Source organism: Myotis brandtii, unplaced genomic scaffold (assembly GCF_000412655.1).
Source record: "Myotis brandtii unplaced genomic scaffold, ASM41265v1 scaffold606, whole genome shotgun sequence".
In the NCBI taxonomy this organism is placed as follows: Eukaryota; Metazoa; Chordata; class Mammalia; order Chiroptera; family Vespertilionidae; genus Myotis; species Myotis brandtii.
This window is the reverse complement of record NW_005370297.1, coordinates 669,187-688,528: the sequence shown is the minus strand read 5'-3', so window position 1 is coordinate 688,528 and position 19,342 is coordinate 669,187. Positions and strand designations below refer to the sequence as shown.

At 38.0% G+C, this 19,342-nt stretch overlaps 1 protein-coding gene across 19 annotated transcripts in view; it reads left to right on the top strand.

Annotated features, from left to right (window-relative positions):
- PTPRD (protein tyrosine phosphatase, receptor type, D) overlaps positions 1-19,342 on the top strand; it is an 865,179-nt gene that overhangs the window by 527,287 nt on the left and 318,550 nt on the right. For 10 of the 19 annotated variants that reach the window (XM_014550624.1, XM_014550612.1, XM_014550625.1 and 7 more), the window contains exons 4-5: positions 7,098-7,243; positions 10,644-10,785. In XM_014550624.1, coding sequence (XP_014406110.1) covers positions 7,098-7,243; positions 10,644-10,785 — 288 coding nt within the window. Of the gene's footprint in view, positions 1-7,097; positions 7,247-10,643; positions 10,786-19,342 lie in introns of all 19 variants that reach the window. The other 9 variants (XM_014550614.1, XM_014550617.1, XM_014550619.1 and 6 more) reach the window with 1 other exon arrangement.

Sequence of the window (19,342 nt, the reverse complement as noted above, 5' to 3'; positions counted from 1 at the left end):
TAGCTATGATGCACAATGACCACCAGGGGGCAGACTCTCCTGCTGGTAGCTATGACCAACAGGGAGCAGATGTTCACCGTAGGAGCTGCCGAGCTGACTTGGCAGCTGCGGTTCTTGGGTGATGCACCTGGAACCAGAGAGGAGGGAGCCTGAATCCAGGGTACATCACACGATTGCCCTCTTGCAACCCAGGGCCCCTTGAGGGATGTCAGAGAGCTGGTTTCACTTGATCCCTGCAGGTCAGGCTGAGGGACCCCACTGGTGCATGAATCTGTGTACTGGGCCTCTAGTAAAATTATAAAATGTGTATAAATACATAGAATATGTAATTGAAATGTCTAGAAAAGGAAGAGGCAAAATTAATGTCAAGAACTTTAAGCGGGTATTTGTATTTCTCCATCATGAACAAATTGCAAGTATTATGTGTAAAATAATACAAAAGTATTTACTTTACTAAACTTGGAACTTCTATAACTTGTTAATAAATTTTGTGGCATTGACTTCCTGTTGATCAGGCATCATAGCTAATTTATCCAAAATTTCAATTGGTTCTTGTAAATTCAGCAAGTTCCACTGGCAGCACATTCTGGGTGAACTTTATTACTTAACTAGTGGAAAGTAATTGCTACAATACTGTGCAAAGTACTTAACTAAACCCTTGAACAGTCAGTATATATTTTATAGTTAACTAAGACAGATTTGAAAATATGCATTAACTGAGTTATACCATAATGTCTGTGCAGCATCCTTATAACTTTCCATCTTTTCATTTGGCATAATAAAAATATAGAGCTTCACAATTAGATCAAAAGTCCATAACTCACTCTATTTTTTGTTATATGCCATTTTATTTCATTTTATTTTTTTTATTTCATAACTCACTCTTAACTTCAAAGAGCCTTCATTCATTTTCCCCCCTTTTCTCCCTTTTTCCTACTTTTCTTACAAATTTCTATAATATTATAAACGTTTCTATAATTCTATAACATAGGAATAATGGTACAATCTTGTAAGACTCTGAAAAACATCACATATGTATTACCTATGGACATAGACAATAGAGTGGTGAAGGCCTGGGGTGGGGCAGGTGCTTGGAGGAGGCGGGTAATGGAGGGGAAATGGGGGGACATCTGTAATACTCTTGACAATAAAGATAAATTTAAAAAATAAATAAAATATAATGTTAAAAACGATTTACAAAATTTTAGACCTGCGCTTAAAATTTGCTAAAGAGGTATTTTTTTTCCAAATCCCATTTTGAGCTATGATGCTCCTTAAACCAAATTTTAAGACCAATAGATTAGTTTGAGGGTTGTGATAAAAAGGAAATACCAGAAATAACTCAAAAAAGTCTGACTTTGAAGGTCTGTCCTAACTGTGGGTGCCAGAGATGGCCCTTTTCCGATCCCATGTGAGAGATGTCCCCATAATTCTGAGTTTATATAGAGCATTTACTATAGCAACCAGTCCAGCCTGGTGTCTGGGCCATGATCTGGCCCTCCATTGAGTTATACATCAATGCTGGGAACTCCCTCCTCCCCTGTCACGTGCCCATGCCCTTGTACCGCTGGGCACACTTTCCTCCCTACACTCCTACTCGTTAGTCAAGTAAACCCTCACAGAAAATCCATCGTCCACCACCACCCTGGCCACTCTCTCTGTTTGAAGCAGTGACCACAGGGTGTGCTATGGCTGGAAGAGAATGTAAAGCCCTGTGACAGCAGTTCCCCTAAACCTTCAGGCAGGGCCATTACTCTCAGAGCCACCCCCAACTCGCCTTCTCTGCTCTGCATTTCTCACCCAACCCCAGAAGCCCTGTTCCTGCCCTTCCCTTCACGCCAATACTTCCAGAGAAAGAAAGAACAGAGATGGGCTCAGTTGACAGTGCCATCCATTCTACAGCCACCTTTTAGGGGACGAAGCAGATGCCTGAAGATAGGACTACCTGTCTATTCTTGCTGACCATTGCCTCATCCTTTCCCTTAGTATCATTTTTAATAGCATTATAGCCTTCCCCTTTCAAGACTTTAAGTACGTTATTATTACAAATATCCCTTTAAAAACAATACTTTCTATTTAAGGAAATGTTAATCAGCTGCAAGAAACAAAGGCAATTAGTTACATGCTGTTAGTTTTGTTCCCCATACAGCGTATTTCCTTGGTGTCTGCTGAAGCCGCTTATTCATTGGAATCAAATTAGACAAATAGAACCCTCATGTCTTCACGCTTTTGTAGCTTTGGGTAGGGGGCGGGGGGTGTTTCTGTGAATCTGTTTTAAGGGATTCTCAGTTCATCAGTCGAGTTGCTGCAAACCTGAATTGTCCGGTTAACCTTTAAGAAGTTCTCATAAATCCCTTTCGTGCATGGGTGTTATTAGTAGATTTCGATGGTTCTACCCTGTTCATGTCTAGTGCTATTAATGTAATATACTAACGGGAGGGTTTCATCCTCCATAGAGCAGGTTATTGAGGATGGTCAAAGGCAGTTTGCTGGTCTGGGTCGGTTCTGTCCCCTAATTTGAATCCCAGAAGTGCTCTTTAGTCTTATCACCTTGTCTTCAGCGAGCCGAACAGCTTGAAACCTGAAATAGCTTCTGATATTACCATTACTATAAGCCAAGTTACTCTACTTTGGTTACACTTTAAAAAACAACCTAACCTCCTAGAAATGAAAATCCCCCAGCAGCCCCTGCACATCTCCCACCGGGGATGTGCCCGCAACCCAGGTACATGCCCTTGACCGGAATCGAACCTGGGACCTTTCAGTCCGCAGGCTGACGCTCTATCCACTGAGCCAAACCGGTTTCGGCGAATAGCTTCTGATATTACCATTACTACAAGCCAAGTTACTCTACTTTGGTTACACTTTAAAAAACAACCTAACCTCCTAGAAATGAAAATCCCCCAGCAGCCCGTGGCTCCTCTTGAGCTGCGTAGGAAACAATAATCTACTAGATTCCTGGAGTTCCTGTCTGCTGTGTGAACGCATCCCGAGAATGCAGTCTCTGTGAACAGCCAGGGAGCCTGGCAGACGGGATTTATCATATCGGCCATGCCTCTTTTCTGACTCATATGCATGTTTAGCTTCTCTGCCTTCCATTTAGAAAATAGACTTTCTGGGTCTAACAGTAATTTGACCTCTGCAGTGCCTGGCATTAGTTTAATAAAAGGTCATATTCCTCACTTGTCAAAACCAGCGTGAGCAGAAATTCATTTGGCAGAGCACAGAGCTGGTGTCAGCTGTAGGTGGGCAGAAATAGCAGCGAGCTCCAATAATGGAAGGGCCCCTAAAGACTGGGACCTTAAAGTCTTATTGTCTTTTCCTCCTCCTTTACACTCTGGTTATTTCTTTTGTTCTTAGACCAAGTGTAATGTGGATAGTTGTATCTCATGAGATAAACCTGGGGTTTTTCATTACTCAGATCTGAGGCTGTCCTACTGTGTGACTTTTCAGTAGAAGTTTTATGTTTATTTTAATTTTTTACATGGATTATCTTCCTTTTCTTCCCATCTTCAAAGCATGACTTAAATTTGGGCAGCATCTATGACAAAAGAAAGCAGGAGATTTATTTAGTTTCTTCTATTAAGCTGAGATAGGGGAGCTGGGTGCTGTGTATTGTTATTACCCCTCTAAGAATAAAGATTTTTACTTGCCTCGAGCATCTGGTATAGTTATTAAGTTTCATCTTCTCGCTCCTATCTTTCCCTTGGCTGGCTGCCTACCTGGCATTGATAGCATCAGACTTCGGTTTTCACCTGCCAGGACGATTATTTATGCAACACACATGCTTACTGAAAGGGTTTTACTATATTTTCTAGAATCTTAACTTTGTATCATGAAATAATGACATTTATCCTTTTTTTGTGGTTTGGATTTTGTACACAAATGTAGAAAAATTGACATCAGATCCCCTAAGAAAGTCATGATTTTCTTGTATGTGAAGGCTAATCTGTAATAATAAAAGGGTAATATTCTAATTAGAACAGACATCTTCCGGACATCATTCTGGACGTCCTTCCTGACAAAGCCGGAGCTGGAGAGAAGCCAGCCCAGGTCCCGGGTGCCTGTAGGCGGCGCGAGGGAAGCCAGCCCGGGTCCTGGGTGCCTGTGGGGGGCCGGAGGAGGGAAGCAGCCTGGGTCCCCGGTGCCAGAGGGAATCCCCTGCCGGCAACTGGGGGAAGGAAGGCCTACTCTTGCACGAATTTTCGTTCATCGGGCCCCTAGTTTCTTTTATATTAAAAAACAAAGAAATGTGTATAAGCACTTGTTGTGCCCTTCTTTTTAATGTAGTGTGATCAATTTCATTTTCTTGTTTTAAAGAATACATTTCAGGACCCTTTTTAGGGTGTTTTTTTTTTTTTTTTGAATACAGAGTCTTTAAGTGGTAGTTAATAGGATTCAAGAAAAACAGTTGCAGATCAGAAACAGATTCTAACTGGTGATTTTAATAAATTTTCCATGGTTCAATAGGTTAATTCCATTAATTGACTTCAAGTTCAGAAGTAACATCCTTACAGTAGCATCTAGTAGTCCTGTCTTTGGCAAATTATTATGCTTGTCAATATTAGCATGAAAATTTCAAGGTACAACCTGAAATAAAAATAAATGAAAAACATACTTGAATATTGGAATGGCAGTTACATCCCTTCCCTAAGTATATGGGAATTTGCCTTCTCTGCATTCCATTTAGAAATAAGATTTCTATGTTTAATAATAATTTGACATTTAGTGTCCCCATTCACCAGTATTTAGGAAGAACTTGCTCCAATACCCAATGCCTATTTGTAGATTATCAAAATCTCCAAATTTCCTTCATATTTTGAGGTGAGAAATGAGATCTTAGCCCTTGGGGGAAAAAAGAAAGACAAAAGGAAGAAAGAAAGAAGAAAACCTCAGTACAGTGAAAATGACATCCTACATCCTGTTATTTAATTTTATTATTTAATTTATTCTATTATTTAATTTCTGATGAGTAGTCACTTTTATATGATTCATTCCATTCACTTAAAATTGATATTTTTCAGGGTTGATTTTTTGGAGCTATGGGCTTTGAAAAGGAATATACTTAAAAATGACAGTATCGTAGCATTTAATATAGCAATTTTCTCAGGGCAATTTCCTAAGAATTTTAGCTGCATAATTATGATTTCCATATTCGCTTCTCACAAGTATGTGGTTATTATCAATTTGCATTGTTTGTGACAGCAAAATGAAAAACAAAAAGAACTTCTAATATCTCTTTTCTTCGTTTCCAGAAAAGTGACTTCAGTGTACAGTGTTCTTTATTCCTCTCACTGTTAGTTTATTGCAGATCATTTCAGGTGCTTCCTGTGGTTCTGGTAATCACCCAGTTTGCACCATTTCCTAGCAGTAGCACAGCAAAGATGCCTCTCCACCTCTCTCCTCCTTCCCTCCTTCATCTTGGAAATACCGCCCTAACCTAGGAAACCTTACAAGGGGAAGGGATCTCCACAAACTAATTAAATTCACATCTCATATATTTTTTCAGTTAAGAAACAGGAAATTTAAGAAAACACCCCCTCCCTCCCCCCAAAGATGATACCGATGCTAATAGTAGAGCTGTGATGGGAACCTGGCTTCCCAAGGAAACCAAGATGAAAGTCAGAACCCACACCAGGTCCGGAGGAGAACCACCTGGGGAACATGCTAGATGGAAGGGAGAGAAGATCGCGGTGGCGAACAAACAGTGTTGAACTCTGTTATTGTCTTCCTTTGTGAATCTAGGGATTGATTTCAAAATAAATCTTAGCTACAGTCACTTAAAACCATTTTTCAATGACATATGACTGGAAAACAGTAGGAGAGAAGAAAAATTGTAGAAGGGATTAGAAAGTGGAGAATAAAATGGAAAAGTAAAATGTTTTTGGTTTTAAAAAATGTCCAACTCTAACATAATTTTAAAAACCCAAGGATGTAAGACAAGTGCAGAGAAATAGGAAAAATAATTAAAATGCCCCCTCTCAAACCACCATCAATAGTGTTTCAGCATATTTGTCATATCTTTTTATTATCCCCCTCATATATATATTTTGTATGGTGGTCATGTGGCTTATCATGAATCATAAGTATTTCTCATGTCATATTATACACATTTTTCAGATGTAACATTTATTATTTGCATGATGTTTCATCAGTATGCCATTGTTTATTTCACCATCAATTCCTATAGTATTTGATATTTTGGGTACTTACAATCTTTGCTAAGTAATTAACATGATGAGTATCCTTGTAGGTAAATACCTACATTTTATATGATTCTCATATACTAGTAAAAGAGGTCTAAAGCTGGAAACACAAAATGAATAGTTAGTAGAATTTTCAGGGGATGGGTTATGTTAGGAGCACTTAAAGGAGATAAAGGGCTTTAGAAAGCCTCTAGTTTCTATCCTTTCATAGTTAGGAAACTTTAACTCTAAATATTTCTTAACAGAATCATTTTTTTTCTTTGCTATGACTTTGGAGCCTTCTTGACTCAACTTTGATGCAGATTGCAGAGTTAAGTTTCAAGGAAGGCAGCCCATAATATCTGGGTTAGAGAGTCACTTTCCCATTTTTCCATTTTTGCTTCTTGCCAAACCTTCCAATTCAGGGCTACATGTCTTGTCTATTTAACATTTCCTAGAATTTATCTTAAATCTCACTAATTTTAATAGCTGAGTGGTGGCCATGCTGCTTTCTGGCAGTGTCCTGATAGCAGCAACAAAGCAAAGAGCTAATATTTCTCTCACAGTGATTGATGAGCTCATTTTGTTACGGAGGACAAATTGGATTTTTTAAAATACTTGTAATAAAAATTAATGTGTGATGTTGCTTTTTGGATGTTATTGGATCTTTGCCTTAATACAGATTTCTTCAATAAAAGCATGAGCTGATAACTTGACCAAAAAGTTACCTGTCTCCCCCTTTAGCTACCTTCAGAAGTGAAGGTGCTTCTCTCATGCTGTAATCCTGTCACATTTAAGCATGTATGTTTGTATGTTTGTATCGGTGGAAATAGGGAGGGCTATGGTAGGGGGTGTGGTAATAGTCTGTGTTTGAATTTTCCATCTAATTATGATCAATTCTTTTTATTTCAGCACCTCCGAGGTTTACACGGACTCCTGTTGACCAGACAGGGGTCTCTGGTGGCGTTGCCTCTTTCATTTGCCAAGCTTCAGGAGACCCAAGACCTAAAATTGTCTGGAACAAAAAAGGAAAGAAAGTCAGCAATCAGAGATTTGAGGTATTAGGTCCATTGTTCTGTTTCTCTGGGGGAAGAACGTATCTGCTGTGTCTTTGGTTTGGATGTTACTTGCTTGTTTACTCTGTTATAAGGTGTCATCGTCACTGAGATATGGCATTCTTTATGTTGCATGTGATGGAAAATTCAACTTTCAAAGTCTTTTAAAGAAGAGGAATCTGGGAGTTCAGATTGCTCACTTTGTCTCTGCATGTACCAAGGCTCAAATAGTGTTCCTAGCATCTATCTGAGAGCCTCATCCTCAGATGGAGTCACTCATCCTCCCACAACCGAGCTTAGAGGAGAAGTGATGGCTTCCTATGACATTGTCTATGTCATTAGCTCTTTCTGACTTACATGTTCATCCTTAAACCAGTTGGTGTGGACAGCTAGACAGTGCTGTTTAAATTAATTAGAATCTACCTCTTTTGCTGGGAATGAAGTTAGTCCCATTCAACCCCATGGCCTGGAATGAGGGAGCTGTGTTTTCCCAAAGGGATCAAGTTCCTATTACCAGGAGCAAGGGGAATAGCGGACAGAAAATGAAAATGAAGTTGCCCACTCCACCTTGCACCTGTGTTTTGCAAGTATCATGAACTAGAATAAGAAATTTGCTCTAGTGTGTTAATGCAAAGTAATACTCTCTAACAAACAGAGCCAACCAGGTTGAAGTTGCAGTTAAACCAATTGAATAAATCAATTTTCTTTATTCAGAAAGCTCAGTACAATGAAGAGGATGAAAAATAATTCAGATATTATTTTTGTATTTGCGAGAGCCTATGATTTAGAAATTTGCTCATTCTGGGTGAGAAAAATAGGTGGTAAGCTACAGAGAAAAATATTGGAAGAAACACAAAATATTATGCTTATAATTTAAGATATAAAGAGAATAGCTTTATTTTTAGATGATACTAAGACTTTCAAATTATAAAACTCACTTCCTCATTGTTGAGTTTCTAATCTACTTCATAGCCTTATTCACAAATTGGCAAATTAAAGGCAATTTCTAGTTAAAGAAACATAGCAACTACAAAGTTCAGAACTATTTGATAATACTCAGTTTTCACTGGTAATCACAGAGCAATCAATGGTCTAAATGCATAAAGGATCTAATTATTACACTAGTGAAAAATGAAATATGGATTGTAGTTTACAAATAAAAATATTTTAATTATTTGAAAATCAGATCTCTACAGTGATTTTAAAATAAATAAAAGCTAATCTTAAATAATCTTTGGGAAATATTTCCTACATCCTTTAGAAAATGATGTGTGTACATCTTTGGTGCACATTTTAAAAAAATTTAAAAGGGCAATTTTTGTCAAAGAGTAGTTTGATACCATGCTTGCTAATGATGATGGCTTCTTGACAGAATCATAATTACAATGGTAAATATTCAAAGCACAAACTCTGTTTAGCACAAAATTCCTAATCAGAGTCACATAAATACTTTTAGGAAAAATTATTTATTTTCACACAAAGCTCCTTAATCAAATAGTATCAAGTCTTGGGTTGGGAATCTTTGTTATCTGTAACATTATATATGTCTATTTTTGGTTTCATTCATTTATAAGGCCCATGAGAGCAAAAGGTAAAACTGATTTTGTTTCTTCTTCTATCTCCAGTGCCAAATACAGCGCCTGGCCTAGTTTAGGTACACTTCATTAAATACTGGATATTAAATAGGGTTTTCAAATCAGAAATTACGACACCAGCTTTGAACATGTGGTATAGTGTTTGTTGTAAGAGTCTAGGTCTAAATCTAGGAAATAGTTCAGAAAGGTAAACATACAATGACAGTTAATAATTAATGAATCAGAATTTAAATTGGTGTTAAAGATGTTTAAATCTTTCTCCCCATTAAGCCATAAGATGCTCATAAATGCTTTTTTTAAAAAAAATATGGCATGTTTGACAAATCCCATATAATAAAAGCACAGTATTCAAATTGTCCCCTTGACCAGAGTTCTTCCAGGAGTTCGACCAGGGGGTGGGCCGGCTGGGAGAAGGGAGGGAGGCCCTGGTGCTGACAGGTGGCCTGGGGAAGGGAGGGAGGCCCTGGCCAGGAGCGGTAGTGGTGGTGGCAGCAGTGGCAGGGGCACGCAGCCAGGGGGAAGGGTTGGAGTACCAGCTGGCAGCCAGCAGCTACTAGGGACCCTACCAGTGCACGAATTTTGTGCACTGGGCCTCTAGTATTCTTATAACTGTGAAACTCCCAAGATACATAGTAGATTCATTCTACATGCAAGCTTAGTAGAGTTGAAAGTGGATTGTGTTGCATTGAGAAGTGGGACATTTTGGCTATCTCTGTGGATTTCAAACATAAAGAGAATGCAGAAAAAACTTGAAATGGATATATTTTTAAAATATCCCACCTCCTTTTTTTTCTTATGCTGACATATATACTCTCACACAACATCCTGGGTTGAACATTTCATAAATGTATTTATAAGGCATTCTCTCTTTATTCATAATTTAAGCCCATGTACATACCATTCACAAGGAAATGCAGGGAAAAAAGCACAGTATCTCAGTGAACAGCTAAAAGAACTCAGCATAGTTACAGAAAAGACAGGTAGAAGAGTCCATAGTTTTGAATACATATTTATTAATATCATCATCATTATTGTTTAAAAGTAGTACTTGAAGTGGCTGATAAATACTTAGGATTGCTAACTCTCTCAGCAGAGTTCATAATGATAGTGAATTCAGGCTGACTGTTTAGGGCATTCATTTTCTGCCTGGTGAAGCAAGCCTCCATTTTACAGCAAAATGCCCTAAAAATGCAGAAAATGCTAAGCTAGAACAAACACTGGAATGATTTATGGCAAAATTAACGCATGCCATTAGGCTCTTGGGTTGTGACAGCCTTCTTGTCGGCTGCCTAAGTGCTAGATTTATGCAGTTTCTCCTCATGGTTCACTCATCTATCCTGTTCAGGCTGAGACAGTATACATCAGCAAAGCTTGGTGGCGGCATGCGTTATTTCTTCACCTTACAGTCCAATTATTGAATGGATCTACTTGTGCATATATGTTTTCAGAGATAGAATAATTTGAGAAGTTTATGCATCATAGAAGCAAGTCTTTTGCAGAATTAATAGGGTCAAATTGCCCTAGATACACCCACTAGAATGTTTTCGTGAGTGAATCCTGGATGATTTTCAACAGAGACTACAATTCTACATTTTTGCATATGTAGGTTCATGTCTTTTGACCCTTTGTTCAGTGGATTCATTAAATTAATCCAAACATTCCGTTTCGCCACTGTATAAAAATGCAGTCTCAAAATGCTGCTGAGTTTAATCTGAGCCTAAAGTCCGGTTCACCATTTCATTAAGAGGTTTAGCTCAGAGGTGGACAATTGTAACAACACCTGTGACAGCTATTGCTTCCTCTAATAGGTAATAGAGTTTGACGATGGATCTGGATCAGTTCTCAGAATACAGCCATTAAGGACTCCCCGGGATGAGGCCATTTATGAATGTGTGGCCTCGAATAACGTCGGAGAAATAAGTGTATCTACCAGACTCACAGTTTTGCGTGGTAAGTACTCAAGTGCAAGTTTGTTGCTCATGTCATTGTTGAAATTCTATATCCCAGATGTTCTATTGTAAAGCCATCAAAAAGACCAGCATTGTCCTGACACTTACATTGGAAATGAATTGAAATCAAATGTTTATAAGAGCTCAACTTTTAAATAGACAGTGGATGACTTCTTTCACGAGTCTTGGAAAATGCAAATCAGAGAGAGAAAAGAAAAATCCCAAAGAAATTCTGATTTCAAATGCCAGATACCATTTTGATTTTTGGCGGAAAACCTTGAAAGAAAACAGGGTATGCTACTGTTTTACATGTTAGCAGCATTACTTGTGTATGGAGATTTCATACCGAGCTCAGCAACTTCTTTTTACAAATGACTGATGTTTACAAAATTAAAGGAGCAACTTCTATCTTACAGATGAGTTGTTCTGAAGAAGAAGAATCAAAACAAGAAAGGCACCTTTCTTCTTTAAGTAAAAAATTATGTGTTTTTATTTCCGTCTTTTATATTTCTTGAACTAACATCTGATGATGTTAAGTGACTCTGGCTATGTGGATTATGCAGTTTGACCAAAGCATGGTATGACATGGCCAATGTCCAGTACAGTGTGTCTGCTTCCTAGACTTTCTTTAGAATGACAGTAATAGAAGATAAATAAAGGATAATGGTTAATAATACTGTGTTGTATGTATCTAAAGCAGGTTTTTGAATAGAGATAAGAACATTAATTGACGTGACTTGCCTCGTAGTTAATATTTCCAGACTAACTTTTGTACCTTTATCTATTTTACTCTCTCACACACTTTACTTGTTTTATTTTACTCTTAACTTTATTTTGCTTTCTTGCACAATTTATAAAAACAGGCTTTCTTAAGATGAAGGGAATTGGAAAGAAGGAATTGCATTTTAATAATTACAGGGGAAACATATAGATTAATAACATTTCTCCTCCATTTTACTTTTTTTTCCCATTGAGGGATTTACTTACTTTCTATGTTTTATGAATTCCAAAAACATTCCGTCTGGAATTATTTAATACTCAAATCAATTAGTTAATCCAAGAATCTTAGAATATTAAATTATTTACATTATGTGCTGAAATATATTTTAAATAATATAAACATCTTAGTCTAAGGGGGGCATATGGAGCAACTGGATACAGATATTTGAAATGCATGTAACAGAATGCTGCTTAAAAACAACTAAGTCAGATTTGAGTTATATTCCTGACCATTATGACAAGCTCAAGTTCATACAGAAAGTTCTTCATCCCCTTATTAACACATAGAAATGTTGATAAAATATCTGAAAATTTAAATTAAATGCATGGTAGGCTTGCAAAGAAGAAATTTCCAGGGGTCAAAAACAAAGAGACCCTCCAGAGAAGATATCCCAAGGTAATAATCAAATGGATGATAGGCTTTCAGACTGAAGTTTATCTCTCCAGCAGGACACAGGCCTATATAAAATGAGGTGGAAGTACGAGGAGAAAGATCAGTTTTTAGCATAAGGTGAGACTTCTAGTGCAATATTCAGGACCCAGAGGCTAACCTAAAAGCTGGTCAGAAACAATGAATCCCACCCTAACCGGTTTGGCTCAGTGGATAGAGCATCGGCCTGCAGACTCAGGGGTCCCAGGGTTGCGGGCACATACCCAGTGGGGAGTGTGCAGGAGGCAGCTGATCGATGTTTCTCTCTCATCAATGTTTCTAACTTTCTATCCTCTCCCTTCCTCTCTGTAAAGAATCAATAATATATATTCAAAAGAAAGAAAGAAAGAAAAAGAAATAGTGAATCCCATAGAGTGTGGAACAGGCAGCCATGTAAACACTCACCTATCAGAGACACCCTCATTCCAGGGCATACAGCCCCGTATGAGATCATTCATGCCCCATTGGGCTCATGGGTTCCAATTCTACAGCACTAAAACCAGTTCCAGTTCACAGTGGACAGTAAGCCCAATCAAAGAAAGTAGAAATCATGGTCTCTGAACTATGGATGATTGAACTGCATGAATGTGTTTTAAAAAATAAATATTTTAAATACCTGAAAAGGTAAAGGAAGGAATAAAATGTATCAGACAAGAATCAGACATTAGGAAAAAGGAGCAGACAGGAGTTATAAGTCAGATTTTAGAACTGAAAGGACCCTTAAACACTGTTATACAAATTTTTAATACAAACTATAAAAAGTATGTACATATATTAATATACATATGTATATATTCACATAAACATACATAACAGATCTGAAACTTGTAGAACCATTTATTCTGAAGCAAAATCAACTCATTTGTAGATCTTTTAATTTTTTATTTTCATTTATTCACCTAGTGAAGAACTAAAGCTGTTATGTAGAAAGTGTATTACAAAGGTCTAATAAAGTGAAATTTACCAGAAACTTATTTTTTTCTTCTGAGTTTCTTGAACAAATTCCTTAAAAGGAAACAATGATAGTCATTTGGCTTGACTTAATTTTTATGCATTTAATGAAGACATTAACAAAAAGTTGGAGGAAAATATGACTTCACGTAGACATTTACATGGATTTATGTTTTTCTGCCTCCCAGCTTACTGGGGTCCCCCAATCTCATCTGCTTTTATCTAACTAGCCCCCACATAAAACAAATCTATTGGGAAATTTTAATATGATGTTGACTTTCTATGGGAATATCTGTCATATGTGAGTACATTTGTATGAAATTTATGATTCTAGTAACACAGTAAAACCTTATTTTTTTAAAGACTAAGTTTAGCAATTTTGGAAATGTTTCATGAGAAAAACTCAAAGGTATTTTGGATAATGGAAAAGTAGTCTAAACATAACCTTAAAAATAGAATACTTTCATATATCCTTATAGGATGAAATAAATGGGTTCGGAAATTAGCTTTGTTTCTTAGAGTTACTTCTTCACTTAAACATTTTTAAATAACTATCGATAATTCTATTAGTGATCATCTTTTAAAAGTATTCTAATGGTAAACTAACATTCCTAGAACATGAATGTCGTTAACAAAAGTGAAGGGTTTCACATCACACTTTGTGCCCATTTGAAGTTAGTTTTCTCTCACAAATCACGTTGGCAGGTACACTTGTTTTGCCGTGGGTGGAAACTGCTTTCCACTTTGTCATCCGGAGGCCTAATCAGATGCTCATTTGGTCCACATGGGTCATTTACGTTTTTCCTCACTTTGCTGATCATGCCAAAAATGTGCCAACCGTCCTGATGGGTTTTGTCTAATTGGGCTGGATGGAGAGCACTAATTTATTTCACACAGGCTACCAGAGAACCTAATTAATTGCAGATTTAAACATCTAACCTGTGTGGCTAATGCAGAAGACATTGAAAGAATACCCTGGCCACCCATGTGCATTGAAGGTAGTATTTCAGGGAAAAGTTTCCCTCTGTAGTTGGTTTCAGATGGCCCTCGCTCTGAAAAACTGTTTTCATAAGGAAGGCTAACTACAGGCTTGGGCTGAGCATGCCCTGGAATGAGCTATTCGGGCAATTACCACTTATACACTGTAGACCATAGTTCCTAGAAGAAGTCTTGGAAGAAGGGGGAGTTAAATGTGGTAGTTACAGCCTCTAGATCATTTTTCAAGTTTTTTGTGTGGCTGTGAAAACATAAGCAAATCCCAGCTCTCTAGTCTGTGGTTTAGGAGGCTGAGCATATCCATCATACCACGTGTATTCCCTCCTCAGCAGAACTTTAACAGGAGGCCTCCGATATCACGCAGAAGGTATTGAGGGCTGAGCCTAACTAATTGTAGAATTCTACTAAGGACTCTGGATTGGATATTAGATTTCCAGTGAGGGTTAAGAATAGGACCAGAGAGGGTGTTTTAAGAAGAGGGATCATAAGCCAGAGGGAATTGGTTCTTTCTGAATCTTTGGTTCACTGGTCACTATTTCTTTCTGACCAAAGATATCAGGATGTAAATGTTCTCTCCATTACGTTATCAGCCACTGGGCATGGGAAAGGAAATATCGCCATCCAAAGACTTTCCTGTAAGGCAGTCATGCCTCTTTCAGGCAAGCGGAAGGACATCAAGAATCCTTCCTTCTGGCTACACAATTCCCGTTCTATGAGAGAAGTTACAGAAAAATTAATCAAGTGTGCCTCTAATTATCTGACTAAATGTCATGTTCTTGAATTTATATTGTTATGTAGAAATTAGAAAATACACATTTTGTTGTCATCCCAAACAGCATGTAAAATGTTATTTTTTTTAAGTTTAGTGGATTTTTTCCCCCAAGACTTGCCCATTCCCAAATAGCACTGCCCCCCCGAATACCACCAGCAGTAACATAAAGTAGGATTAATAAGGGGTGGGGCAAATGTAGGTTTACAGTTGTGAGTATACAAAACACAGAGTTTATTCTTATGTATAATTTATTAATTATTATATTATTTACCACACGCACAACTGTAAATCTACGTTTGCCCCATCCTGTATGTAACATTGTTTCTCTTATCTACTCATAGGAAACCAGTTTGTCCATAGAACACATACAAAATAAAATTATTGTCTAAAAAAGTTAGGTGACCAAAAATGAGACGAATTAAGTTACCTAGTTTTACAGATATATTTTATGAAACAATACTTATATTGAGTATCTACTCCATATAAATGCATCATATTTTATGAATGATCATCATCAAGACATAAAAAAATATACAAAAGTCCTCAAGTCTAAATCTCTAGTAATCTGAGTTTCAACGCTAGCTCTGCCCCAAAGTAGCTGTGCATTTGAGCAACTCTGTTAACTATCTTGATTTTTGGATTTTTTTCTCTCATACACAGAGAAGGGATTGGGTTGGTGAGTCCTCAGATCACTTCTCTCTAGCTTTCTAAGATTCAGTGACATGCCTATTTCAGCAAGTCAGTTCTTGTAAGATGGAAAAAATATGCTCCCGGAAGAGGGCCGTTACTGAGAGATAGTAAAACAGAGAGTGAGACGTTGGATGAGACAGAGAAGGCATTTCATTGAGAAATGGAAAGAGATGTTTGCATAATATGTCAGTTTCAAAAAAAAAATGTAAACCATGATGGAAGTTGTTGAAATAAACTTTTGTCATTTTTCAGGGGGAAGGCAGTAGACTCTCCTGCCATTTCGCAGTACCCTGTGATCAGAATTAGCATGTTCATTACGGTCTCATTTTATTAATGCCTCTTTCTGAAGATGAACACAGTTGTCCCCGCTGTGAAAATGGTACTTTGCCGTGTATGTTCTAAAGTGGTCTCGGCTGGGGATCCAGGCTAGGAACATTAAAGAACAAAGCACAGCTGCCTGACTGTCGCACAAAAGGATTTTTATGAAAGACTGAAACAAAAGGAAGGGTGGCCAAGACAGGGGACTTGCTGGCAATTATGATACCCAGTGAAGATTGCTTGCAAAGGCTTATAAAATCGTTGAATACTAGGCATGCATTGATACTAACCTGAAAAAACCTTCCTGTGCACTATGTTTCCATGCTAAAAAGGGGTGGTGGTGGACAGCACCATATAAGTAAAGAGAAACTTAATATTTAGTCCTTAAAGAGAACTATTCTTGGTGAATCAGTGTGCACGGGGACCAGGTACTGAGACTCTACTTAGGAGAGACATCGATAATATTTGGGGGAAATGGCACCTTGAGCTGAGGCTGTTCATGGTCCCTTGTGATTCGTCTTTTAAGGACCATTGTGTTGGTGATGCAGGCTGCTTGCTTTGAATCATCATTACCTGTTTTTGTGTTTTTTTTTTTTCAGTCTGGGATTATGTCTTAAAAGGGCTCAGAGAGGATAAGTGCACTTGTAAGTTGCTGCATATAAGTGAGACCAATATTCTTTTGGCTTCATATTGTGATATTGTTATCCATTTAAAAAGGAATATCGAGTCATTGCGTGTTTACTGCTGATTGACTTGTTAATAGAGCTGCAGAAATGTTGAGCTGGGAGGGAATTTGATAATCACCTAGTCTAATCTATTTTTGATGTAAGAAATGATGGACCACAGAATTTGAAGTGATTTTTTTTCTTGGTCCTACAGCGAAGATTTTTTTTTGGGGGGGTTTCACCCAGTTAGAAATAATGTGATATGTATTCCGGCTCTTTAAACTTTAAAGTTTAAAAAGTTACTTTTGCTGTACAGGTTTCCCTCGCTATCCGGAAGTAGAGCTTTCCTATGCCTTTCGTAAGCTGAAATGGCTGACAGGGAAGAAGCAGTTACCTTAGACACATCTCACTAAGGGATGCACACAGTAACTCGGGATGCAGCACAGATGCTCCCAGACATAGAGTGACAGCAGGATGATGCTGAGAAGCTGAGTGTTGCTCCCAGGGAAGGGGTTTAGTGGGCACTCACGCTGCCCCTGTAGGCTCCCTGCAAAACAAACGCTGAACACTGTTTTAGCTCTTTACCTTTTCATAAATGCAGAACTCATCCATGGATCTTTCAGATCACAAAACAGGTAACAAGGTAGGCCTCTCATAAAGGTGAGGTGACCTGAAGCAAACCTTCAGAAAGGGGGCGGGGTATCTCTATAAGACATTGCCCTGGAAGGACAATGTTCCACCAGCTGCCCAGCCAAAGACAGGCATGAAGTGAAAGTAGTGCTAACATGCTACAGGTGCACACCGTGTGGAAAAATCCTACTTTGATAGTGCATCATGGGAGGGAAGACACCTCTGAGTTGAGACTTGAAGAATGTGTAGGCTTTTATTAGGTAGAGCTAGTGGGGAGGAATATCAGGATAGACCTTTATGAACATAGTTAGGTAGGTCAGAAATTGATAAATATTTGGTAGTGGGTGTGGGTGGTATATTAGTCAGGGTTCCCCAGAGAAATGGCATGCAATCAAAAAGAGGATGGAGATATCTTACCTAATAATAGGCAAACATGTAAATTGACCATCCCTCTGCTACGCTCACCAGCCAATCAGGAGAGTATGCAAATTAACCCAACAAAGATGGCGGTTAATTTGCATATGTAGGCGCCAAAGCGGCGGAGTGGGAGCAGCGAAGACTGAAGGCTCCGGCCGGAGCGAAGTCCTGGGTCCTGGGTGCCGGAGGAAACCGGTGCCGGCAGCCAGGGGAAGGGAAGGCCTGTTGCATGAATCTCTTTGTACAACAGGCCTCTAGTACATATATAATAAGGAATGGGCTCAAAGGCTGGCACGCTTGAGACCAGGGAAGAGCCGATGTTTCCGTTTGAGTCAAGGCAGGAATAAACCAATGTCTCAATTTGAAGGTGGTTAAGCAGGAGGAATTCTCTTACTTGGGGTAGGGCCATACTCTTTGTTCTATGAATGTCTTCAACTGATTGGATGGGGCCCACTCACATTAAGGAAGGTAATCTGCTCTACTCAGCCTGTTTATTTAAATGTGAATCCCATCCAAATTCATCCTCACAGAAACACTCAGAAAAATGTTTGACCAAATGCCTGGGTACCTGGTTGCCTAGTCAAGTTGACACATGAAATTAACCATCACAGGTAGGTATAAACCATGGTATCTCAGAATAGAGAAGTTATGAGTCATAGTAGAAGAAAATTACATACTTTATTGGTTAAAGATATTAAAGTACACAAGCTAGGAATCATGTAACCAAGTTAACATAAAACATTTCTATATGAATTGAAATTTGCAAAGAGGTTTACTGAAGTTCTTAAAGTGATATAGCATACTAGCACAATTCATAGTCCTTTATACATAATTAATGTTTATATATTTGACAACTGGCCAGTGTGCTCAATGGTTAGAGCATTTGCTCACACACCTAAGGGTCTCAGGTTCCTTTCCTGGTCAAGGGCAGGTACCTAGGTTGCAGGTTTGATACTCAGCCCTGGGCCCTGGTTGGGGCTTCTTCAGGAGGCAACCAGTCCATGTGTCTCTCTCACATTGGTCTCTCTCTCTCTCTCTCTCTCTCTCTCTCTCATTCTCTCCCTGCTCCCTCCCTTGTACTCTCTTTTAAAAGCAAAGGAAAAATGTCCTTAGGTGATTCTTAATAAAATAATAATAATAATAACCTCTGGATATGGGGGTAGCTTTCATTGATAAAATTTAAACAATTCTTAAAAATTCAATTTCCTGACTTCCAAAATTAGTTTATTTTAAGCTACTAATTAGAATACAGTTTTAAAAGTTGTGCATGCATAATTTATTGGGATTTAGGGCATAGGCATACCAAATGCCTCATCTAGGATTTAATTATCAAAATCCTAATTACATATCTCCTTAGAAGATCAAGCAACTTATTTTATCTTATTAACAAAACAATGACTTGTGAATTACTGCTACATTAAACACAAATATGATGATACACATCCTGGTGTTCTTAATATATTTTGTTAAAGATAGCAGAAAAATTTAATGACTATCTTATCTGTGATGTTTCAAAATGAGCTTGGGTCTTAATTTATATTTCAAGATTTTTAAACTTTATTTTGCATTAAATATATATCATTTTGCCCTTACACCATGGATTTTCTTTCTAACTAATAGATTTTGGATAAAATTTTACGCCTATTAATTTTTTTTCTGATATGCCTGATGATAGGCGTGTTTATTAAGT